The following is a 25,934-nucleotide window of genomic DNA, read 5'->3' as shown; positions in this document are numbered from 1 at the left end:
CAGTCCCGAAATTACAAAAATGTTCGGGATTTGTTTTAAATCTGAAATTACGGGATTAACAGCAGTTGTATAGTTTAGTGTTCAGTCATATTTGTTGAATTATTTTTATTAATATAATTTCAAGTTTTTGTAAAAGCAATCCCGAAATTACAAAAAATGTTCGGGATTTGTTTTAAATCAACACAACAGTTGTTTAGTTTAGTGTTCAGTCATATTTGTTGATTTATTTTTATTAATATAATTTCAGGCCTTTGTGAAAGCAATCCCGAAAATTCGGGTTTACTATTAAATTTGTACATTTTTTAACACTTTGTCATGCTTTTTTTAAACCAAATTTTTGTGTATACTTTATTTCAGACAATTTCTCACATTTCAATACAATCATTATTGCCACAATTTCGTTGCTGCCACAAATTCACAGGAATTCCATGCGCCACATTCCTTGATTGCTACATTTTATATACTTATTTGCTCACAAAATAGTTATGGCTGCTTTTGCTGCCATTTTAATATTTTTCGTCTTCATTTCGGTGTACGCCTCATTCGCCATTCATCCCCAGAGCATTTAACGATTTATTGCCTACTATAAAATTTTCGTTGTAAAATTTGACGCTTGACTGCGGGGCATAAATGCACACATGTGTGGATGCCGAGGAAGATAAGCACACTCTCACACATACACCTATAAGTATATGTGTGCAAACACATGCGAGCAACCAATCAGTTGAAAAATAGTCTAAATGAGTGAGTTGAAATCAATTTTCAATTTCTTGATTTGCTATTCATTTGCGGTCTGGCGCTGGGACTTTCGACGTGCACAAAGGGCTGTCAGCGTGAGTTGCCATAAAATAAATATTTTATTCTTAGAATTTAAGTATATTTTGGTAAGAAATAATTTGTTTTTATGACCATTGGGCGCTCGGATATTTCACAAATTTATACATTTTCGTATTAATATTCGGTTGCGATTGTGGCTGGGAGCGCTATAAGGCTAGGTATACAGTGAAGTAAGCGCAACAAAGCAATATTATTGGCATGAGGCTTTAAGAGAGGCAAAACTGATATTAAGACCAGGGAAAAAAAACGTTGCAAATTATGTCAATTGAGTAAATATTATTATCACGAAGCTGTTTTCGGCGTACATATGTCACCTCTACCACTGAGCATCAGTCCAGAATGCGTAGAATGAATTATGAGACATCATGCTTTCAACAAGCGACTGAAGATTTCGGTCTTAGAGAGTTAAGTACGCAACTTTTTTGCTGAAACCCACTTTCCCCTCCCTCTCGCATAAACAAAAAAAAATGAATTTAATTAGCCTGCAAATTATTGCTCATACGCAGTGTACAACCATATATGTTTTGTCAATATGCGGCAAGTTATTTTTTTTCTCTTTCTGCTCTTGCTGTAGCGTTACACAAACGCACAAGTAGAAGCTAACTAATGAAGAGCGTACACATTTAACTCACTCTCACTCACTCCAGCAATCACTGAGGCAGCAGAAGTGAATTCACATAAGTCCATATCACTTACAACGCGACAGCTTATTGATTTAGTAAATAAAATATGAATGGTGGAGCGGAAAAAACAAGCGAAAGCAACTAAGCACAGCCGATATTAAGCAGAAATTAATTTCAATTACGTGATAAATGCAATGCCAGCGAATATCGGACGCCTTTGGTCAACGCTTCATACACAAATATTTCTGTCCAGCTACTCAGACACGTTTTTCGCTTTCGTTTGTTGTCGTCGCTCTTAACTCAATGGACAGCAGCCACTTTGCCTGGAAGCGCCGCGCTAAGCTCAAGTGATTTTGCTTACATCTTCACCTCTCCCTCCGTTTCTATGTCACTGTTCAGCAGCGCAGTATGTCACCCTGCTACTATTTTGCTGGTTATTTTGTTATTAGGAGTGAAGGGCGCGCAGCTTATTTCTTTTGTATTCGAAGCGAGGGCAGATGGCGGCTAAGCTTATGAGCATAAATAAGTAATCAGGGTATTAGTGCGATGGGGCGGCTTAAGCGCGTTAAGCGGGCGCACTACTTAGCAAAAGAAATGCTAACGCTGACCAAGCCATTAACTGTTAAGATAATATTTGGCTGCAAGAAAATTAACTGCACTTTTATAAAATGCGCATACTGTGGTTTAAAGCGCCAAAATTTGGTTGCATAAATGTTATGCGTATAGTCTCGCTCTACGAAGCGTTACTCATACGCCATGGTGGCCGCTTTCGCTGCGAGATTTTGCGCACTTTTAATTAATAAATGTTTTCTCATAAAAAATGTTACTCATACGCCGTGGTGTATAGTAAAGTTAAAGTTTATGATAAACATGTGCACGCAGCTCACACGCAACTACACACACACACACGCAAACAACTATTTGTGCAAAATAAATGCGCTGTGCATATAATAAGCTGGAAATTTATTGTTTGTGTGAGAGTTTCTGAAAATTCATGAAATTTCGCAAAGTTTGCTCGCTCGCGCAAGTATCGGAAGTTTTCTTAATTTTCGGCTAATTTGAGCGCTGCACTCTCTTCCCGGAATATTATTAAGCAATTGCTGCACTTTTCCCATGTTTCACTGAATTTCGTGCAACTTTGGGAATATTTCAATTTTGAAAACTCAGCATTACTCAAATGTAGCATGTAGCATGGTTCAATATTATAAAAGGAAAAAAGTTGGAAACTTAAGTTTTTTATGCAAAATTTTAAAATTTTCTTTAAGTTCTTTTTTTATATATTTCTATTTTTTGAAAAAAATTAAATTTAAACATATCTTTTCTTAGAAAAGGTGTTTTATGAGCAAATATTTAGAAACACCATAAAAAATATTTCAAAATTTAAAAAAAAAAATAAAAAATATTTTTGAAATTAAAATTTTTTTTAGATTTGAAATTTTCAAAAAAATTAAAAAACAAAGTTTGAAATTTAAAAATAAAATTAAAATACGTGTTAAATTAAACAAATAATAAAAAACAGTTTTAAATTTTAAAACAATTTAAAAAAAGTTCAAAATTATAAATGTTTTCAATTTTTAAAACACTTTAAATTTTCAAGAAAACATTAATTTTGGTGAAAAATATTGTTTTGTTTCTGTAAAAAAAGTTCGAAACTTAAAATAAAATGAAAAAAAATCTGAAATTTAAAAACCAAATTAAAAAAATCTTAAAAAAAGGTCGAAATTTTAAAAATATATTAACTTTTGTGTTGAAGTTTGAAATAAAAAAAAAAATAATTAAAAAAAGTTTGAAATTTAAAAAAAAAAATTAAAAAAATATTCGAAATTAAAAAAAAACTTTTGTGTTGAAATTAAAAAAAAAAATAATAAAAAATTTTTAGAAATTTAAAAAAAATAAAAAAAAATTTGACATTTCTAAACAAAAAAATAAAAAGAATTAGAAATTAAAAAAAAAATAAATAAAAAAAGTTTGAAACACTTTTGTTTTTGTAAAAAAGTTAAGTGTTGAAACTTGTTATATTGTAATAACAAAAGACTTTTAATATGAACAGAAAAAATGTCCTTCATTTAAACCTTTTCAAATATATTGTGCACCTTCATTTATATTCCGAGTCACCCTGTATTGATTTTCACTTTGTCAACATCATTAAGTCGTTCAAACGACATTCATCCTTCAATTTGCCTGTCATTCCAATAATTTTCTACCCGAAATAATTATAGCTACACAACAACCCTGCAGCACTCCTCCCTCAACCTCCGCCATACCCCCTGCCAGGAAATTAAACACTCCAGAGGTCGCACAACACGTTGACCCTCCTCCTACATATGAGTAGCAAATTAATAGATAAACTAGCGCGTGTCCCAGCAGCAACACAAACAAACACTAATGCATGTACACACACACAATGGAATGCATTTCTATTCATGGGAAATCGGTCGAAGGGACAAGCTCATTATTTGTGTGTCAATGTTACAGATAAAGCCTTTGTTTCTTATTTATATATACGTATATAGTATAGATAAGATATTTTTGTGTTGTTGTGTACTCACCTATTGTTGTAATTAATGTTAATGAATAAAGAAACGCCGATGCATAAGTCCACTTGTGTGTGGGTGGATTCATTTGTTCGCCGGGTTGATAAATTTTCGATTGGCGAACGGCGCGCAATAAGGTCTCCTGCGGGAAAAAGAAGAAGAATCATGAGTACAGTACATATTATATTTGGTTAAGTAAGTGATTTGGCCAGCAAATGGGTGTGCGAGTGTGAGAGTAAGTAAACTAAATGAATAATTCAGTGCAGCAGCCAAGCAATGAGTGTCCAATATATATTTTTTTCTGTTTTTTTTTCTTTTTGAAAATAGAAACGAAAACGAAAATGAAAATGAATAGGAAAATGTGCATGCGCATGAGTGTGAGTGGCGGCGTAGACACTTTGAAGCGCATTACAAATATTTAGAGCTGCTGAAAATGCTAGAATGTGCTTTGCATGTTAACTTACTGCACACACACACACACACATACAATATACATAAGTATATACGGGAATATGTGCCTTGACAACAACGAGGTGGACACGTGCAGCAACAGCAAATAACAAGAAAAAATGTTAACTTCGCGTGTAACGAATACCCTTCACAACGAAAAATATGGGTAGTCGAAAAAGTGTTTTCGTATTTTGTCAAAAGCTGTCGTTGCAGTCGTTTAACTCCAGTGCTACCAATCACATTGTGACATATCATATACATAATGCTGGAAAGGTGAGATTTTAAGCTTAACCAAAAAAAAATTAAATTCGGGGATTTGAAAAACAGTTACAGCTGTTCAAAAATGAGTGAAAATAATGAAGAAATTCGCTATTTTTGTAAATTTTTATATAAAAAAAGGGAAAAATATTGCCAATGAAATTTGTGAAGCTTACGGAGACGATGCTTCATCAGCTCGTGTGGCACAACAATGATTCGCTCGCTTCCGTTCTGGAAATAATTTGAAGTTTGATTAAAAATACGAAAAGACTTTTTCGACTAACCAATACAAAGGGTAGCACTTGACTAAATCGACACAGCTCGTCACACTGATCATTCATATATATAACGCATCCAGTACGCGTGGCAGACTTAATATACCCGTTCCGTTCAGGGTATAAAAAGCACAATTGATGAGCCTGCATGCTCCTGCGTATGCAAGTGTGAGTCTACATGTGTTGTCATTTGTGTATGTGTGGTAGCCAGTCAAGCAGAAACAATGAAGTCGAGCAAGCAAGCCAACAAAGTATGTAAATAAGTATGTGAAAACGCATAAACACCAACTCAAACACCTACACATACACATACATATGTACATATATACATATGTGTATGCATGCGAGTCCATAAACTAGCAAGAAAAAGACACGGGCGTGCGTGTGTGCGGCGCCATTAAATAAATTACAAAGTGAAACAAGCAAGTCATGCACGAGTGTAACTGTACATAAGCACATAAACACTTTCAGCTTTGCGTCACTGTGTGTGTGTGTGTGTGAGAATTTTTGGCTGCTGGACATTTGAATAAATGAATCGGCTCCAACAATGGTCACATCTCAAGTCAACGGCAGTAATAGAAATCGGCAATGAATAGTTAGTGTGCATATTGAGTAGGCAGCTGGTGTTTAATAAGTATTTGTGAATGTGTCTGTGTGTGTGTGTGCATTTATGGCTCAATATAAGTTGCCTGCGCTGGCATTCAATTGCTTTTCGTGCATTTTTATGGTGAAGTCAAGCGCCGACACTTACCTGGAAATGTTGCACCTCCTGCGCGGCCAGACGTGTCCAATTCTCTTTGTATAAAATATTCAAATCCTCCGTAATCGACCACAAACGATCCACAGTGCTGTAAAAAGAGAGCAAATACAATTGCGGCATTAATTTGCATGATTTGGAAAAGTGTAAAAGTTTATATGAAAACATTCAAAAGGTTTCTAAACGTTAGAGTAAAAGGGGTAAAGGGGCTCCAAAAGGCCAAGAGGTCGTTGAAATAGCTGTGTTTCTCGATATCTTAACAATTTCAGTCATAAGAGGCCATGGTGAATGGAATTCTTAGAGGATTTTTAGTAGCTTTGAGTTGGAGTTTGCTGGAAGCTTTACTTTTTTTGAGTCCATCTGTGTCTATAAGATCTGCAACTACATATTTCATTTCCGTCCGAACTTTTGAAAGCTCAATCAAGTCCCACGTGGGTCATCTTGACATCCATAAGAGTTTTGAAAATTATGAGTGTTCGCAGCTGGCAATTATGTTCTTTTCGCATATCTGGACTATATATAATCATGATCAATTATAAGTTCCAGGAGATCTGATGAGAGATGAGCTTTAGACCATGACTGGATTTGTCTTATAACCAGAATTAAATAAAAATAAAAACTCATAAGCCACCAAAACAGTCAAAATGGGTTTGTCTAATATCCACAATTATATGACAATAAGTAAAGTAAAATAATACAAGACGATGAAAGCTCAAATAAAAGCTTATAATGTGATAAAAGCTTATAAGGCTACAATAAATTTGTCTAATATCCACAATTATAAGACAATCAACAAAATGGAATAAAATAACATACCGCGATGAAAGCTCAAATAAAAGCTCATATGTGATAAAAGCTCATAAGGTACCAAAGACAGCCAAAATGGATTTGTCTAATATCCACAAGTACATGACAATTAAAAAAATGGAATAAAATAACATACCGCGATGAAAGCTCAAATAAAAGCACATATGTGATAAAAGCTCATGAGGCAAAAAAAACAGCCAAAATGGATTTGTCTAATATCCACAACTATATGACAAAATATAAAATAACATAACGCGATGAAAGCTCAAAGAAAAGCTCCTAAGGCACCTAAACACGGATTCTATCCCGTAAAACAAAACATAATACAATTTGGAGTATTATATATCGGTTCTGCTTCATGAAGCCAGTACAAGTATGAGCTCAGAACCTTTTTAAGATCTTTTGAGGTATGCTAACGCTTCTCTGCAAGAAGTTCTATTTACTGATTGCTCAGAAAGTAGTACTTCTAGAACTTCCGGCAAAAATGTAAAATTCTTTGAAAGCAGGTAATATTGTATTGTAAAATGTCTTAAAATATGTACTGATTGAGTCCACGAAAACTGGCAGAAGGGAATTTTAAGATGACTTGCTGCATTTATATAGCTTCCTGAGGAGAGAGAGTCTTCCTAAATTTGTGGGCCAAAAAGGAGGGGCTCATGTCTGCTTTGAGTAGTCTGAGAGCTGTTTACCTCCTGATCTCGCCAATCGCACGTAATATGTGTAAAATTTAATAGCTGCAACCTCTTTGGATGTCATATCACTATCAGGATAATTGAAAAAATTTGCAACAGCTCTAAAATAATGTACTTTATATGACACCAACACAAAAGTTAGCGGCAGGTGTCGACGGCCAGCACGTTTCGGCGCCAATTTTCATGCAAAACACCAAAGCCACCATAAAAGTAAAGGGTTGCCAAAAAAGCATGAAAGGCCAGAAAAATGCAGCAAAAAGTGGCACATACATACAAACACAGATGCATAAGGGGCTGAGGGAGAGAGTAAAACAATTCTCGTGAAATTAAAATCAATTCGCATAAAAAGCCACAAACACAAAGGCAAACGTTGCAAGCATAAAAACTACATTTTAAACAAACACACACATACATGCACAATAATTTATAACCACACAGACACACAGACACCCGCACGTAGTTATTTATCTGAGCGCGCCACTTAAAAATTCCACAGCAGCGTTTGCTGCATGCACCGTTATGCAAAATGCGTAAGCGATTTTCAAATGCAAACACGCACACATATATAAATGCATATACACGAAAATGCTTGAAAATCGCTGGCCAAATCTGCAAGCAGGTGGGCAATGAAAGGATTGACCACCACTGCGTCCCCCGTGCGCCCATCGCAGGCGTCCGCCGCTCAGCCGCAGGCACAAGGCCACCGGTGGGCGCTCATTAATATGCAATACCTGCTGCCGGTTGCGGTATGCGTGTGTATGCAAATTTTATTGGTTGTTGTCATTTTCAATTTTGTTGTTGTCATGACATGTTTTTATTTTGTTGCCAAACGTGCTCGTGTTTTTACAGAAAACTTAAATTTTGTATAGAATTTTTGTGCGGAATTCTTTTTTTTTTTTGCGCTCCAAAAGTTCCTTTGTTATTCAAACTAAATTTATTTCTTACTCTAAGCGACGTTTGGTCTTTCATTTTATGCGAAAATTTCATTTTATTATGCACAGCTTGCAGTAGAGCGCTTCTTCAAACTGATACTCCCACCGTTGCTGCTGCATTTTAATTATTTGCTTGAGAGAGTTTTTTTGTTGTTAATTTTTCCGAAATATTTTTCTTTGTGCGCCGAGGCGTAAGAAACTAAGAAAATAGCAATAAATTTGCACAAAGTAATAAATAAATGCGCGCTCAAGCGAGTTCAACTGCATAATTGAAGTTGCTTTCGCTCAATTAGACAATTGCAAAGACACATTGTGGCTTTCGGAGTTATTTTATGAGCGTCCACGGCGTATGCGCAATATTTTCAAAATGATCCCTCTAGTAGCTTTAACAACTGGCGCTATAAAAGTGCAGGTACGCGTTCTATTTTGTTATGAATATGAAAGGAATATAAAACGATTAAGAATTTTACACCAAAATCATCGATTCCGGGTTGCATTTTCCTCTGGTATAATATACAGGGTCTGTACGGAAAGTAATAGTACTGATAGGGAGACCTCATTGTCTTTTTTGGCATCAAAGGCATCGTCCACCATGAATTTGTACCTCTTGGACAAAAATTCAACGCCAAGTTTTACGTCAAGAGACTCAAACGAAGGGTCAATCGGGTCCGACAAGACATCGCAACCGATTGAAAGTTGCACCACGACAACGACCCGGCTTACACCGCCTTTCTTATGAACAGCTGCCTAACCAAGACCGGCATCTTAACGCTTCCGCAGCAGCCCTACATCCCAGATGTGGCCGGACTTTTTTGTTTCCTTGCCTGAAAAGGCCGATGAAAGGCAAGCATTTTGAGATGACAGAGGGAGTCCAAGCAGCATCCACCTTACACAGCTCACAAGGTTATTCCGGAGACTGCCTTCCGTGACGCCTTCAATGCTTGGAAATCGAGTTGACACGGCTGCATCGACGTAGAAGAATCCTATTTTGAAAGTTTCTGAAGATTGCTAACGATTGGTTAAATAAATTCTTTTAAATCGACTGCAAACCGCCGACGGACAGTATTCACCTTAAATCTCGAATAGGGATTAACATCATCACCGACATGAAGGAAAGTCAAAGCGAATTGGTAATGAGAGGTGAGGGGCATCATTTCGTAGGAACAGCCGTCTAGCTGCACATCAAAACCCTTCTTTTGACGACTATGAGGACTAAACCTGAGTCCCGGTTATTCAACCACTTCTATTGCAGTAAGGTAACGACAACCTAAAAATTATTTAGGATAACTGAATGTAACAGAAATTGCCCGGTTTTCTTGCTCAGACAAAATTTCTGTACGCGTTTCTACCAAGAGAAACTCGAGAGCTGGATTCTGCAATACCTGTTATATCTTCACGGCACCTTTAAGAGGAAATAGCTCATGTTCGCCGACTATAGTGATTGTTGTCTTAGCAGGCATGATAATGAATCTCTAGACTCCACTGCCAGTATGGTTGTCGAAAAAATGTACGAGCTGTGGAGTCAACAAAAACTCTCGATTTGGATTCTGCATATGTGCCGTGTATCTTGTTTGGGATCTTAAACAGTAAACGCCAGAGGGGAAAGCAGCCACCTTGAACTGTTCTGAGCTTATTATGTGCCACATTTTGAGGCAATAGCCTGAAGCAATATGTAAGTGACTCTAAAACTACACTATTCCGACCATTTAACATGGTTTTAACCAAACGTCACATACTTTCACTCCAACTCGTAGTAAAAGGCGCTTAGCACCTTCGGACTATAGAGAAACCAACACAACACTAATGACAAATTAATGCGTAAGAAAAACAAGAAATTACACTAAGACTTCCACCACAACCGTTGTCTTCCTCTGGCTAACCCTCAAGTAATTTGCACATGTGTGACAGGTCGGTTTGTAAAAGCAACGATGACAGAGTCTTACGTGACAGCTATTAGCTATTAGCCTTTGCCCAAAAACCAATATTTTAGTTAATGTACGGAAAGTTTGTGTGCTCTAAAATTACCCCCCGGTGTCCTGCTTCAATATTTGTTTGGTTTTGGCAAAAATTACTTAATACGATTTGGCTCGCACCGAAGCCAAACATGAAAATGCATTCTCATTAAAACAAGAATTACTTCACATTTGTGTACAAAGACACCGCAGGATAACAGCTACTAGTGGTTATTAAGCAGCAGGATCCAATGAGACGCAGCACGCCTCGGAGTCAACGCACGCGCCGGCCATGTAGCCGAAGAAGCACGCTCGTGTGCCTTACAGCGGAGCAGAGCCAGGCTGGGCTGAGCAGTTGGCCGTCTGCCACTCACGTGGGTCCATAAAGTAATTAAATTTAATCCGCCTCACAGCAAATTTAAACGGATGACCGAACGTAACTCGCTCTGACGTACGCACACATACAAACGCATGCGTCATTGCGTAATGGACGCAACGCATACGTGTCTTGTGCAAACCAACTGCGGAACCACAGCTCCCGCCGCACCGCCCTCAAGCATAAAGGGTCGCAGCAACCGACGGCAGGTTGTAGACGGAAGATTGGCTGTTCGGAGCTAATGGCTGACGATTGTTTGACGGAGTTGGCGCTTACTCTTGCGCCTTCCACACGTCGGCAGACTGTCTGCACTTTGCTTTCAGCTTGACTACGTTGTCAGCACTTTAATTCTACCTGGGTCTTCGTGAAGCTTTGTCTGTCTGCCTAACTGTGTGTCTGTCCATGCGCCTGTGCAACTGTTTATAAGAGCTTATATTGTTTGGTTGTTATTACTGAGCGCACTTGAACTTCAACAAAGCAGAAAGATACATAAATGCCAGTGGACTCAGGCAGGTAGAGGCAGCGACTTACGGCACAGCATACATACGATGCGTTGACGTGACGCCCGGCGACGTAAATGAACGAAGTGGTTGGCTAAGAGATGCCATTGGGTAGACGGACGGACGCCATTTGTCCTGCTCGGGTTGCTCAACCAAATATCATTGCCTTTTGACTTGTCTAGTTTATGAGTATTGTGGCTTTGTGGCATTCACAGCGGGTTTCGTCGGCCGGTCTCAACTTGTGTGCGGGAGTGCATAAATAACGTAAGCTTATGAAGAGCACGTCGTTGTGTGTAATGGTAAAGTGTATAAAGCGGGTAAACAAGCAGCTCACATACGGCTATGTGGGCGCTTCAGCGGATGTAAGACATTACACTTTGACCGGATATGACTGTTTATTTTTCCGGTAAGTGAATAGAGGTTGCGAGGGAAAACTTGGCTGTCGCAAAAAATAATTTCATAAATTTTGTTATATAACAGGAATTAAGGTGAATTAAAACGAATTTTCGATTTGTTTCTTTGCCTAGCCAAGCCTTACAGACGCGAACCAGATCTCTTAATCTCTTTTCGATCCATATTCATATACCTCATAAGTATCTTTTTAATCCCAGTTTTCACGACTTTCGAATATCAAATATTAATTAAAAAATTCGCTTATAAAGATCGGCATAGAGAGCTATCTCTTTCTCGTAACCTATCCACCAGTTATTTGACATCCAGAGAGAGAAAAAAATAATAGAGAGGGAGAGCAACACAGAGAGAGGGAACGAGAGTGAGAGGCAGAGAGAGAGAGACAGAAATAAGACAGAGATAAAAACAAAGAGAGAGAGAAAAAATAGAGAGAGAGAGGTAGAAAAAAGAGAGAGGAAAAGAGAGCGAAAGAGAGCTCACGACCGCAAAGGAGAGGGACAGAAAAATATAGATAGCTAATTGAGACACCATTTACTACACTAACTTACAGAACATTCTTTGTTACGAAGAATATTAAACATTCATAAGCTTTTGCCCATGGAATCAATAATCTAAAAATATCAGAGATTTCAACATTTTTTTTCTCTACGCTTCTCTTTTGTTGTATAAAAGTTTGCACATGCTGTCATTTGTTGCCGAAATTTGATCATTTTATAACATTACAACGAAACTTGAGCACTTCTAAGCTCCTGAAGCACTCAACTGCTGAGTAATACCATTGTGTGGACATTTCTATTATTTACTTTTCGAAGTCTTCTTCACATTTGTATGCCAAATGAATGTTCGAAAATCGGAGATTAGAATATATTGATTTGCATTTCATTACGGTAATGTGGGTTTTATTGCTGTACATAGAGAAACGTGCATGAAAGTTGTGTTTAACGAAAGAAGAAGAAGGAGAGGGAAGGGAAAGGGAAAAAATTGCAAAACTTATAAAAATATTTGATGCATTTCTACTAAATGAATTTGGCATTTTGTAACAGTACAACTGACATGTGATTCATCAACTCGCATGCACGCACACACACAAAGCCGATATGCAGACGCACGCACACATGCAAACGTTGGAATTAAGCATTAATGCAATGCAACTTTGTGCACACAAATGTGGGTAAACAAAATGCATATGCATATCTCCGAATGTATTTGTATGTGTGAGTGTGAATTTGTGCGTATACGAATATAAGCACTTGCTTCTATTTAAATGTGTTTGCATATGCAACTCTATTCTTGTATGTAGGTGTCTGTGTGTGCGTGTGGCAACTTGTCGTTGCAAATACATGAATATATTTATGCAATATACACAAACTTATTGTTGTTGTTGTTCGCTTATTTATACGCATCAAAATGCACTCGAAGCACTTCAACGCACACACACACACATACAGTTGCAATAGTTGTTGTTGCCGCACACAGAGCACACAATTTGCATTGCAAATAAATAGCAAACAACAATTACAATAACAACTACAAGAGCAACTCGTTCGTATGCAACAAAGCCGTTAAATCAACATGTGCAGCAACAATAACTACAATAACAACAACAACAGCAGCAGTTAACATTCACAATCTGAACAATGCATAAAATTCTGCAACTACAACAACAACAAGAGCAGCAACAGCAGTGGAAAAATGCGACACAACAACATAACTGTCAAAGTAGTGGCACACAACAACCACTCACTCCGCGCTTAGCTTGCCACACACACACGCTGGTTGTTGTTGTTGTTTTTTGTTTATTGTCGCTCTTTGTCTTCGCATTTCACTCGAGTTCAGCAATCAACAGAAATAACCAAAACAGCAGCAACAACAATATATACATATATATATATAAATTCTCCAGCCCCACATTAGAGGACCTTGCATGCGCCCTTGTTGTTGTTGTTGTTCTACGCTTTACATTTGCTATTTGTGTAGAGCATTTGTAAACACTTGTGGTCGTGTTGGCCAAAACGAGCAACAACCAACCAGGCAACAATAACAACAACAACAATGCTTGCCGCCACACAACAGCAAACGCCAAAATTTACACGTCAAATATTGTGCGCCACAAAAACGGGAGTTCGCTGGTGTTGCACACACGAAATTAGTGTACACGAGTGCTTGCCGGCGTGCATGTGTATGTGTGGTTGTTTGTAGTGGTCAAAGCGCTGGCTTGTAGCGCACTTCAGAGCCAAAGCGACGACTGTCAGTGACAAATGCTATAAATATGCGCTTTTTCCACATTTTATTTATTCGCCTTCGCGCAGCTTGTTGTATCTAAGGCTTTAATTGTTGTTGTTGCTGTAGTTATTTACACATGTCTCCCATTTATAACTATTCCACGAACAGCTTTAGTTTATTTGCCAACAAAATTGTGGACCACTAACTCAGACTCAGGCACAGAGCTCACTGGACCACCGTCGTTCGAGCGCGCGAGCTGCCGAACTGGCCAAGCTGCGGAAAGTGGTCTGAAGTGAAAGAAATTAAAATAAATTGGTTTCTGTCTGTTGTTGTTTGTACCCCGCACTCTCAGCCCAGCAACGCTTGTGTTTCGCCTAAGCGTTAAGCACGTTGACGCAGGAGTCAAGAGTAGTAGAATAGAGTCCTTCAAGGTGGTATAAAGTTAAGTTAGGTTAAGGCGTGGTTAACCAACTTTGGATGAAATAGAATGAACTTTATAAGTTTTCCACTATTACTCTCTCAATTCAAAGTTGATGGGAGCATCGTTCAATTAGTTAGCTCTTGATGATCAATGAGATATATCTTGAATTTATAAGCAGTCAGTCTCTATCCGAGATAAATGAAAACGCTTTAGTTCGGAAGGGTCGGTCCTTGAACTGAACTTCGCGACACTTGCTTACGACGAGGGAAAATATGGACCATGAAGGACTCAGTTGAAGACAAGGAGTTAAATATTTTTTTTTTAAGTAGAGGGAAGCATCAAAAGCCGAAGTGCTGAACTTTAGTCCGCTAAACCTAACTTACTCCCAACTACAGACTCTCGCACGGAACCACCTGACTAAGTATTACTTTATGGGAGTGATAAGACATTTAGGTCTCCTCTCTATATGTCTAAGTTTTGTCAAGATTAAAAAGTTTAATCTCAAATGAAGAAAAAGTAGATTAAACTGTTCAACGATCCTTCTTCAACCGACTTGTAGGTAAATTTCTATAACTTGAAGGTGCCAACTAATAAATAAGAATAATGCTAAGCTGAATAGGAAACCCATTCACAGCTGGATAATTATAAGAGGAAACGTATTCAATGTAGTTAGCCAAGCAGTTAGACAGGCTTAAACGCTGATATGGTCAATTTCTCCATTCAAAATCATTATTTTTCGACAAAGAGTCCGTTTAGATTGCTTTAACGTGACTCGTAACGATGGAATGGAAATCGAAGGAAACGTGCAGGAAAGTTCAAAGCAAGCTTTTTGAAACTCTGTTGAGAAATCAGAAATGGTTAAAGCTTTCGCCAAAAAAGTACGAGTTTAAAATCTCTTTTAACTTCTTCATGAAAATTATTCAATATTGCGGCGATTTCTCTTGGCATGTATTTCCGATTTATGGTAAGCATGTGTAACATTATCCTTGATGTAACACGTAAGCATGTGTAGCAGCAGTGCTCAAGGTCGCTACAAATTGTAACGCACACATTTTCCATTATATTCTCATTTATTTCATTTCATGTTGACTCTGTGCGATTTATGAGGCTCGGCAGTGATATGTATTATTTTCATTTAGGCAAACAGTGGCGGAAAGGTATAAGCGACTATATGTTGTAAATATAAATAGATACTGTAAACAGCAGGAAATAGATTTTTTCATAAAATTGCAGTGAGATGTACACTCATACAGACACAAGTATACCTGCTTAAATAACTAACTAACTGAATATTAAAGACATAAATAGTGGTCTTTCAACTTATTTCGCAATATCGCGTGCATTTTGGCGTTTTTAAATAACTATATTTTTTATAAAATTTCGGGATTTTCGTATTAATACTTTTTAAATTTGTGTACAAATGATGATTTATTTTAAACTTTTTTTCAGCTGAAAATTCCGAAATTTCGAGATTCATCTCAAAGGTCTTCTAACGATGGTTATACATACATACATATATAAACTATATAGATACATACATTTCAGTTTAGTTCGCAATTTACAACTAAAAAGAAATTATGTATTTCGGGATTTTAGAAAAACTTTCGGGATCCCGAAATTTTTCGGGATTTTTGAGTTAACCTTACTTTTAAGTTTGATTCGCATTTTACAACTAAAAATAAATTCTGCATTTCGGAATTTTAAATTATGCACTTTCGGGATCACGAAATTTTTCAAGATTTTTGAGTTAACCTTACTAAAGCTTTTACCCTAATATGGTTAACTATTTAAAACTCTTAACAACTTAAAGTCCCGAAATGTGCGGTATCTCAAAAGCCTTTTTCGGCGGTTATATTATTATAGCAACGATATTAATTTAGCAACTGCAGGACTATATGATGGCTCGTAAACCGGAAACTCAATATATCTTTGCTCAGCACCTGCACACACTCCCGCATGAGCCATAGTCAAACAAAAATAGTAGCAACAACAAATCTCGAGTACAGTATACTCTCGAAAAGTAAATCGATTGGTATTTTGGGTAATTTACTTTTTCGAATAATTTACTTTTCCAAATATATACATAAATTATCTGTTTTTATAATATTAAATGCATTTTTAAACTTAAAAAATACATTCATTTTTTGGTTCAATAAAACATATGGATTTACATGAAAAACATATTTACATTTACGATACATACATACATATGTATTTACTATGAAGAGAAAAAATCTTGAATATTCTTTTGATTTTTTTCTTTAGCAATATATTTTCTGACCATTTTTGTACGACAATTCAAAAAGTCTGACACCTGATTTGCATCGTTTTCATTTTTAAACCAGTGGATCAAGTTGTTTACGCTTTTAATTGCTTCCGCATATGTCACTTTGGGTTCCTGGCTGACTTCTTCTCCATCTGAAGTGTCTGACAAAATTTCTATTTCATCAGCAGTTTCTTTGTTTACTAAAAAGACGCGATAAACAAGAGAGTAAGTGTTTTTGCTACATCGTAAAAAACGCTGCTTGCTTCGTTTCGAATTTTTTATCACACTCTCTGAAAAGTAAATTAAAAAATTTACTTTTTCGAGGTGCATGTGTAATCTTAAAGGTGATTTACTTTTCCGCGATTATTTACTTTCTGAGAATTTACTTTTCGAGAGTATACTGTACTCATAAATATTACTCCTTTACAAATGTCTCTCCGGCAGCCAATGTTTGCCTCCCATACTGACTAACAAACGGCAACAATTATGCGAGTGGTAGCAGTAATTAAAGCAGCAACAACAACGAAGAGAACTAAAATAATAAATATAATAGCAACAACAACAGGCAGAAGACGGATAGCGCCCAGCATCATTAAGCATTCGTAATTTGTAACGCTTCGGTTATTTATAAATTATGCCACAGTGGCAACAATAATAACAAAAACATTATCACTAAGTAGTCACAATAATCACAGGCGCAACTGATGAAACTACAGCAAGAAGAAAACTGTTTGCTGTAAATAGTGTGAAAGTTTACACGCTTAGAAGTGGCAGAGCTTTGACTAATTTACACTGAGAGAAAACGCCTTAGCATTCCTGAATACATATCTTCGTAAAGCGAGCGAAAAGTGATAAAGGATTGTACTTTTGCAGCATTTTCGGGTCTCTAAACTTGAGTTTGCGCAACTATCTACGCGATTTCAATATAATCGGGTCGGGTCAGTTCTTTTTAGGACAAGTTGAAAGTAAATATTACTCCGATTTCAACCGGAGATCTATATATCTGCAGAGAACGTAGAAAATGTGGATTGGGAGCACACCACGTATGGTATCTGATAGAGATTGTACAAGATGGATCAGTGAAACAGACCGCCGTTAATGATGGCTCCCAGGATCAAATATGGAGTGATCTCACGAAAACGTGGATACCGAGCACATCTTGTAAGGTATTTGGAAGGAATCTTACGATATTCATGGATCAGTCAGCATGATCGATGTTAATGGTAGATCCCAGGGTCAAAGATGGAGTGAGTGGAGTATTTGAAAATGATCTCACGATATTCACAACACAGTCATGCCGAATGACTTCATTGATAGATACCAGACCCAAAGATAGTACGATCTCACGAAAATATGGGTTTAGAGCACACCTGATATGAAAACTGGGAGAGATTTCACGATGTTCATAGTTAAATCAACACGACCAACATTGGTAATAGGGTTTCAGAGGCAAAAACGATGTAATCTCACGGCTAAACTTGTACTAGGATAGACTGGTTCGTTTTCTTAACGAATATTTTTTGCAGTGCGCTGCTCTTCGACGTTCGTAATGTTCCCATTTGTTTTGCGTCTGAGAGGTTTCACGTTTACACTTTATTGGTGCTACATTTCCACCAGCGCACAAAGGCACTGCCACGCAACGGAGTGTGAACTCAGGCACACAGCAAACAAAATAAACAGGAACTCAGACGGCTGGGATGGGGAAAAAAGAAAAACCATACAAAAATGGCAGCTGAAATAAGGCACATTAGTGGCGAAAGCCACGGCCCCACGAGCCGACAGTGCCACGCTTAAGTAGTCGGGTTGGCAGAAAGGACAACAGCACAGCGACAGGAAATAAAAAAAGGAACACTTGGCGGCGAAAGGAATACGAAGTGGCCGCAACAAGGAAGACAATGCACGCAAAGAATATTAAAACGATGAAAGCCTGCGGATAAGGTGGACATAAAAGCGGTGAGTGACGCAAGGGCAGCTGGAAAAGCAAAGAAAACTAGCACACCGAACGAGTTGTGTGGAGCTGGGGCACGGCGCAACGAGTAAGGAGGATAAGCATCGAACAAAGTTAAGCTGAAGCGCAGTGAGCAACGAGCAGCGAGCAGCTCTTGGAGATAATGCAAGTGGTTCACGTTTAAAGTGCGCCGATAAACGTTGGCCCAGCACTGAGGAGGAGAATTTGAAGAAGCTACAGCAATTCTATAGACGCTCAAAGGTTACCTTAGCGGCCGAAGCTCTAGTAAAGTACTTGAGCTGCTTATAGTTGCGGAAGTATTCGAGGTGTGCCGCATTTAATGCTGCAAAATGAGAAGCAAAGCTAAAAAATAATAAAGCAAAGAATAGAAAGCAGCGAGGCGCGCCACCGAGGTAAATCGCAAGGTGCAGCCGGAGTTCACAGCAACAAATGAAGTGAAAACACAATGGCTGAACTGAATTTGTGTCAAATGCGCATGGAGGGGCAGGCAGAGTGGGTGGAGCACGCAGGTGGACGCTTGACTCGCAAGCGGCCGCAATAAAACCTACAATTATGTAGAGCTTGTAAGATAGCTTTAGAAATTTCAGTAATGAAATTGCGAATGCTCCAAGCAACATATAAATTATAATCGATGGTGCTGTGCAATTTTCACATCAGCTGAGTGGTAATAACAGTAATTTGGTTAGTCATGCTATTATTAAGGTAAAATATTGTAGAATGTCAGGAGAAAGCACGCCAATGCTTGTGGGAAATATGAAAATAAAAAAAGTGAAGTCTTCTGCGTCAGATATGTAGTTATGTCTTGATTACTGGTATTGGCTCTGCTTGAGAAAATAATCTAACTTAAAATAATAAATTCATTAACCGTTCGAGAAGTCCTGCTCTACGAGTGAAACAATGAAACCAAAGTTCAAAGCGCCTAAAAATATGCATAAGAAATCATCGAAGAAGCGTTCTCTTGTCCTTCTATCTCATTAAAGCGCTGCCTCATACAACTGCCAAAGTTCCTCCAAACTACAAATCTTCTTCCACGCAAGCTGCAAGTAGGGGCGACCGTTCCTAAGTTCTAGCGTTTGCACGCAGACGCTTCATTTTTATTTAGAGCTAATTGAAATAAATTAAATGTAATTATTAGCTTTGGAAATTTTTCGGATTCTTCGTAGTATGTATTTCAACGTACTCCACGCCCCACAACAACAACAACAACAATGGGCGGCAGACATGCCGCGCCCGTCGAATGGATAAACATTCCCTCCCTCGCTCTCTCTGACACTCTCGCTCGCTGGACCCGGGCAAGGCAGCTGTAGTTATTTAGCTGTATGTGTGTTGTAGCTGTGTGTATCAACCCACGACGAAAGGCATAATTGCCCCACTAAATAACCGCACTAATAATACTGTTATACAACATAGCGGCAACAACAGCAACAACTAACCAGCAAATGTGACCCTACTTTGGTCTCCCGAACCCCGAACACAAAAGCGAAAGCAACAAAACTTCAACTTGACGTGCACATAATTCAAGGTGTAAAACGTGATTTGTGCCGGGCTGTGTTGTGTTGCCTGTGCGAATGCTGTGTGTTTGCGTGCGACGTTGTGGGTGTGTTAAGGCCACTGCACTGATTGCCACACCCCGAACGTGTTGCTTGCCCACCTGCTCACCAGTCCGTCCACCTGGCTTGTTAATGCTCGACTTATAACAGCTCCATAAAGGCTTCATGACGGATTTATTTTCAAGTAATTGCTTTACTCGGCATTAATAAATTTCTCATGCAATTATTGTGAATCTTATTATCAATTTATTGTGGTTGTTGTTATTGTTGCTGCTGTTGTTATTTGTTGCCTTTAACACTGGCTTTGTTATGCGGCAAATATTTGTGTAATTCCAACAGTTGTGAATGTGTTTTACTAATTCGCTGCTAAATATTTGTGTTTATTAAGGCTTACAAGGCGTATACGCAACATTTGTGCATGCAATGGAGTGTGTGGTGAAATTAGAATATGTGCGGTGTAAATTAAGTTTTATCTTTTCGAAACGAAGAGTTAAAAATTTCAACATAAAATTTTTTGAATTCTGTTAAAAAAATAAATAATTTTTTCAAAAATATTTTACATGATATTTTCAGTATTAAATATACTTATGTACATATTTAAAATTATTAAAAAGTTTTTACATTTTTTTGCCACAAGACTAATGAAATATGGCATGATAAGAATTAAAAGCTTTAAATATTATCTATAATATTTTTGAACAAATTATTTAACCTTTTCCATATAAGCACTTTGTTCTGGGCGTTCGGAGATTACAACACTGTCTTACATAATAACCTATGCCAAATTTCGTGAAGATATCTCGGCAAATGAAAAAGTTTTCCATACAAGCACTTAATTCCGATTTTTCATTTTGTATGACAGCTATTTCCTAAAGTTGTCCGATATCGGCGGTTTCGACAAAAAAGCAGCTACTGGGAAGGGAAGAACGTATGCAAAGTTTTCAGACCGATATCTCAAAAACTGAAGGACTAGTGCGGGTATACACGTACAGACGGACAGGCAAGCAAGGCGTTTTCTTTTGGGTCCGGTATTATATCTCGTTCAAGGTATAAATAAAAAGCATTTAAAATTTTAATTAATATTTGGTAGTCGAAAAAGTCTTTTCGTATTTCTAATCAAACTTCAACTATATGGTATGACACAATGTGATTGGTAGCACTGGAGATATACGACCTCAATGTTAATATTGACAAAATTCGAAAAGACTCTTTCGACCACCGTAGTAATTATTGATTTTCTAAATTTTTTAAATTGTGCAATTTTTTGTCATATTTTCATATAAAGGAACTTACAGCGCCACAAGCATACACATACGTACATATATATTTATTGATATTAATAAAATTTTATTTACTCGTCTCCATATATGCATGAGTGTATGTCTATTGTTCCTATGCATATGTGAATTTGTGTAGTCTAAGCTAATAAAGTGACTTGAATCAAAAGATGTGCGTGTCTGCGTGTAAGATAAGACTTTACAAGGCCGACAAGGAAAATAGCAAAAATAAATGAATTTTAAATAAAAGGGAAATGTGTTAAACGCTTAATGATCATCCAGAAATTATTTGCTTATGAGTCAAAAGCAAACATGGAAAATCTCAAATTGCAATCTAAATGACAACGAGTTCAAGGCGAGCCATTACAACATGCCCGAACCGGGTAACCAAGTGATTAGACTACCAGCAAATATCACAAGCAAATAGACAAGACGTGCAATAAAGTATAACTAATGGAAAATGAAAGCCAAAAAGAACAAGCAAATAATATGAAAATATAATGGAGACGCAGTATAAAGTGAAAGTAGCGTTGGATGGGGGCGTATAAAACGAACAGAAAAAGATCAAAGGCACACAGCGCATATATAGAGGCATCACTTTATGGTAAATTTGTATGTTTGCCTGCGCTATAAGTGGCTTGCTAAGAACCAAGGCGACAGCCATTAAAGTTTATCACTTAACGCCTTAAAATGTCCAACGTTTCCCTCCACACACTCCACACTGACGAAGAGCGTGTGCTGTTGTTGCTCTTGACCAGCGGCAAAACGCCCAAATGGCTTGCTAAGCGCCCCCAAACGGCGCACGGCCGCCCCTGTCAATGCGTTTATTAGCGTTAAAATATATTTCTGCCATTTTGTCAATTCTGTAATCGGATACTACATTTAGGTTGCGTTTAAAAATAAATTACTTTAAACTACACAAACACACAGTGCTTCCAATGGGCATTTACACGTACGTGTTTGACAGGCAAATGTCACGTATACGCCCCGACGACCAAAACCACTCTTGCACGCTCATCTGCTGCCTGTCATTACACGACTTCGTTTGTGTAGTCGCCCATTTTATGTACTTGCGCCAAAATATCACTGAAATAGTTATGCGTTACAACAACCACCGGAAAACCTTGCTTTTCGTGCTTAACTGACCGAAACGTGACTGGAAAGTGTAGGACACGCGAGCACTCAACGTAAGTTGCTTTGCGACAAGTCGCAAGACATTTTCAAATGGTCGCGTTGCGTTGCGGTGAGGTGAGGGAGTTAGGGTGTTTTTGCAAAAGTTTATATGACTTAACGGAAAAAATTATTTTGGTTTACTCACCGTGATCTTATTTGTTCATTGGCTAGTTCGGTGCGTGGAAACTTTTTCGATGCTGCCACTGCGGTTTCAAGCGCACTGGTGTCATCCAGTTCGCCCTCAAGTGTGACGAAAATAATGGAGCCCATGGCGGTGTAGAGCAGCACGAGCAGAAGCACGCCTGGAGAGATGGAAGTGTGTAAAGTAGCAGTTTAGTGTGGATGAAATGGAAAAATTAAATTACCGTTAGCATTAAAAAATATTGAAAGTTAGAAAATATTGATAAAGTGCAAAATTTACAGATTTCCTGTATAAGTTTATATACATTGGTTAGTCGAAAAAGTCTTTTCGTTTTGGAAATTTCGAAAATTCCGATTCAGACTCTCGCAATAATGTCTTTAGCGGAAAAATTACAAAAATGGTCGACCAAAATGGTACGTATTTCATTAGAAATACGAAAAGACTATTTCGACTACCCAATATTTTACTTAATTTTAAACTTCCTTCCACTGCTCTCTGGTTATTATTTCTCCTCTCTCGCTCATTAATTCTAACTTTCATCACAAATTAAGCTCTACGCTCTTTCTCTTAGACAAATTATTTCCCCTCTCTCAATCTTTCATAGTATTAAATAGCTTCATTATCTTGATAGCCTTTTAGTTTTCAATCTATCTTCGCATCAGATCTTACTTAAAACCTCATCCACACTTTTTGTCTCCATTCCATTATTTTCACATAACTAAAAAATATTTCAATTCATATCTATATACATATTTATACATTATACAATTCCCTCTCACTAATTCTTGACATATACAATATAACTGTATACATCATTTCCCCTAACTAATTCCTTGTCTATAAATCTGCCTCTTGTTTTTCCTAAACCTCTCATAATTTCTCTTCCAAATTCTCTAAAATGTACACAAAATTCTCTCTTTACGCCACTCATTGTCAGTTTTACGCTCTATCATCTCCACTATATCCACTATAATTTGCTCACTCTCAATACCTTAGTCATATCTAAATTGTTCATATTTCTAGGCCGCTCACCTGTCGCCGATATGCAATGTGACTTGGGCGCCTTCTGGCAGCCGCACAAGCCGCCAGCGCCGCGTTGCTTTTCTCCTGACCCGCCGCCACCACCGCTGCCACCGCTTGAGCCGCCACCACCACTACCACTCTTACTGCTTGGGAAACACATGCCACTGCCAATGCTGCTGCTGCTGCTCGAACTAATCGCCGATTGCGAGGCGTGTATGAGCGTCGGACCACCGATGAATGCGGTCAACGGCAATGGTGGCTTCTTCTGCATAATAACGCCCACGTATGGGCGTGGTGCCTTAGGCGACAACGATGGCCAGCCCTGTAATTAGTGGTGAATATGAGAGAATGAGCGCCGGAGAGTGATCAGTTGTTGACTCTGCTTCCACGAATCGTTATACGCACTCTCACTCACGTTGTGTGCGGTTACTCAAGCTTTCAGTGCCCTCTTGAATTGTAGAAACAGCTGTTTGCATTTTGATCAGCTGCTTTCACGGAAGAAGCAAATTTTGTCCGCTTAAATGCAAAACTACCGTTACGTTTAGACTTTACGTGAGTTTAGCTTTGTTTTGTTCTCTTCTCTCGCAGAAATTCTTCTCTTTTTCAGTTTTTAGTCTAATTTTTTCACCGCCAACTTTTCCAACTCATTTTTGTTGGCAATTAAGTTTCGTATTTTTTTAGCGAATTTTTTCTCGCAACGCTTAAACATAATAACGCCACAGTATGGCTTGTTGCTTGTAGCCGTTATGAGCACTTATATGCATGGGGCTTGCTTTGTTGTTGCATCACTTAGAGAGTGTCTGTTCGCAAAACGCCAGCTGTTGCAATTGTTGTGTTCCGTCGCCGGAAGCTGCAATAAAAGTAAAAGTAATGCGAGATAGAGTTAAATAACTTTTTATTACGTAAGTCCACGCACTCACACACACATATATATATATAAATGTACTTCTACATATATATAAATACAGCATCAAAGAGAGCTGAACGCAAGGCGGGGCTATTTAATTTCGTTTAATTTAAAAGCATTTTATTATATTGACATTAAGCTTTCTATGAAAAATAAAACATGTAGTTGGCTTGGTAATAAAATTTAAGTTTATTGAAAAAATGCAGCGACCAAATTAATTAGATGAGTTGCTCGTTGGTCAAAAGGGAAATGAGGAAATAATATAAAGCAAGTCTTTACTTATTTGCGTTGAACAGAAATTAAATTGAGTGAAATTATAACGGTAACTGGTGGTTCCGTTTATGCGTCGAAAACAGGAAGAAACAAAAAGTGAGAGAAGTTAAGTTTGTATAAGAGATTTATTAAATTTTCAATCTGTTTTCGCTTATTTTCGTCTTATTCGAGCATACATTGAACACCACTCGGGGCTTATAGCGGGGTCTATGTCGCTCTCAACTCCTTTAATATGCTTTAGAGTAAGGAAAAAAATACTTTCTTCGAGATTTTTTTTATGGAGCATTTAATTTAATAAATAAAAATAATTTTTTACGTATTTTCGATTCCCTTGATATTGTCACCGATGTCACCTCGGTCTTTTCAACGCCAAGCTTTACGTGGAAGTCCTCAAGAGACTCAAACCAGAACCGAACCCGTCGAAACAGTTCGTTTCTAAGACCCGTCCAACTAAGTGACTTCGAAGACAGTTTACTTATTGCTTTCCCCCAAACAGGGTCTGGCTAATCGTTATAACAACAATAACGAATTCTACGAAAGTTTTTTCAGCACATTTTCGATTTTCTGGGAATTTCGACTCCAGCTCCGGAATCGGCTCGCTTCATTGATATTATTATTGATAGCTTGAACTCAAGTACTGTCAAGGTGAGCCTAATGAAATCTCCTGTAAATTTAATTATATATTCGTACCTGAGGATTCTGCCCTAGATTTCTAGCTTGTTAAGTGAGTTAGTTGAAAATGTTCGGAAAGATATGTCGAAATTAATTTTTCAATAGAAGTTTAGTCTACGATCGGTTAAAATAGATATTGTTGGTAGTCTATTGGATCTATCGCAATCGGGATAGACTCCATATTTATATTCAAAAAAACAACTAATCTTATAGACCAAACTAACGCCGTCGGCTGTTCCTCACCACTAATAATAGACTTTTTACGCAAAACACGCACACCCACGCACACTCACGCACTCAAGTATAAAACAATTATGCATAAATCAGCAAATGTCAGTCAGCAAACAATCATCAGAGGAAACCAGCAGCCGAAAGCCGCCAACGTCAAAGTCACCATGGAATGCAGCGTCGACGAAGCGAAGCAATTACCAAATCGAAAGCAGCGACAGCCCAGCAAACAACCAAAAAAAAAACAGTAGCAACAACAAACACATGCATCAACAACTGGTATAAAGATAGAATGCGACTCAAAAGGAGAATGCCAACGCATGTGTTTTAAACTCCTTTCACCAGCGCCAAACCCCTTGGCCCCAGTACGGACGATAGTTTTGTCGTTGTTACTGTTGTTGCAAAA

At 37.8% G+C, this 25,934-nt stretch overlaps 1 protein-coding gene across 1 annotated transcript in view; it reads right to left on the bottom strand.

Annotated features, from left to right (window-relative positions):
• The window catches only part of LOC105230419 (TWiK family of potassium channels protein 7), a 163,114-nt gene extending 138,785 nt beyond the window's left edge, over window positions 1-24,329 (bottom strand). The window contains exons 1-4 of the mRNA XM_049454276.1: window positions 23,458-24,329; window positions 22,429-22,585; window positions 5,729-5,825; window positions 4,010-4,136 (exon numbers count right to left, since the gene is read on the bottom strand). Coding sequence (XP_049310233.1) covers window positions 4,010-4,136; window positions 5,729-5,825; window positions 22,429-22,585; window positions 23,458-23,719 — 643 coding nt within the window. The 5' untranslated portion in view covers window positions 23,720-24,329. The remainder of the gene's footprint in view (window positions 1-4,009; window positions 4,137-5,728; window positions 5,826-22,428; window positions 22,586-23,457) is intronic.
• Between the last annotated feature and the right edge of the window lie 1,605 nt (window positions 24,330-25,934).

This window comes from Bactrocera dorsalis, chromosome 4 (assembly GCF_023373825.1).
Source record: "Bactrocera dorsalis isolate Fly_Bdor chromosome 4, ASM2337382v1, whole genome shotgun sequence".
NCBI classification, from domain to species: Eukaryota; Metazoa; Arthropoda; class Insecta; order Diptera; family Tephritidae; genus Bactrocera; species Bactrocera dorsalis.
The sequence above is the reverse complement of the archived record's forward strand: the minus strand, read 5'-3'. Positions and strand labels throughout refer to the sequence as shown.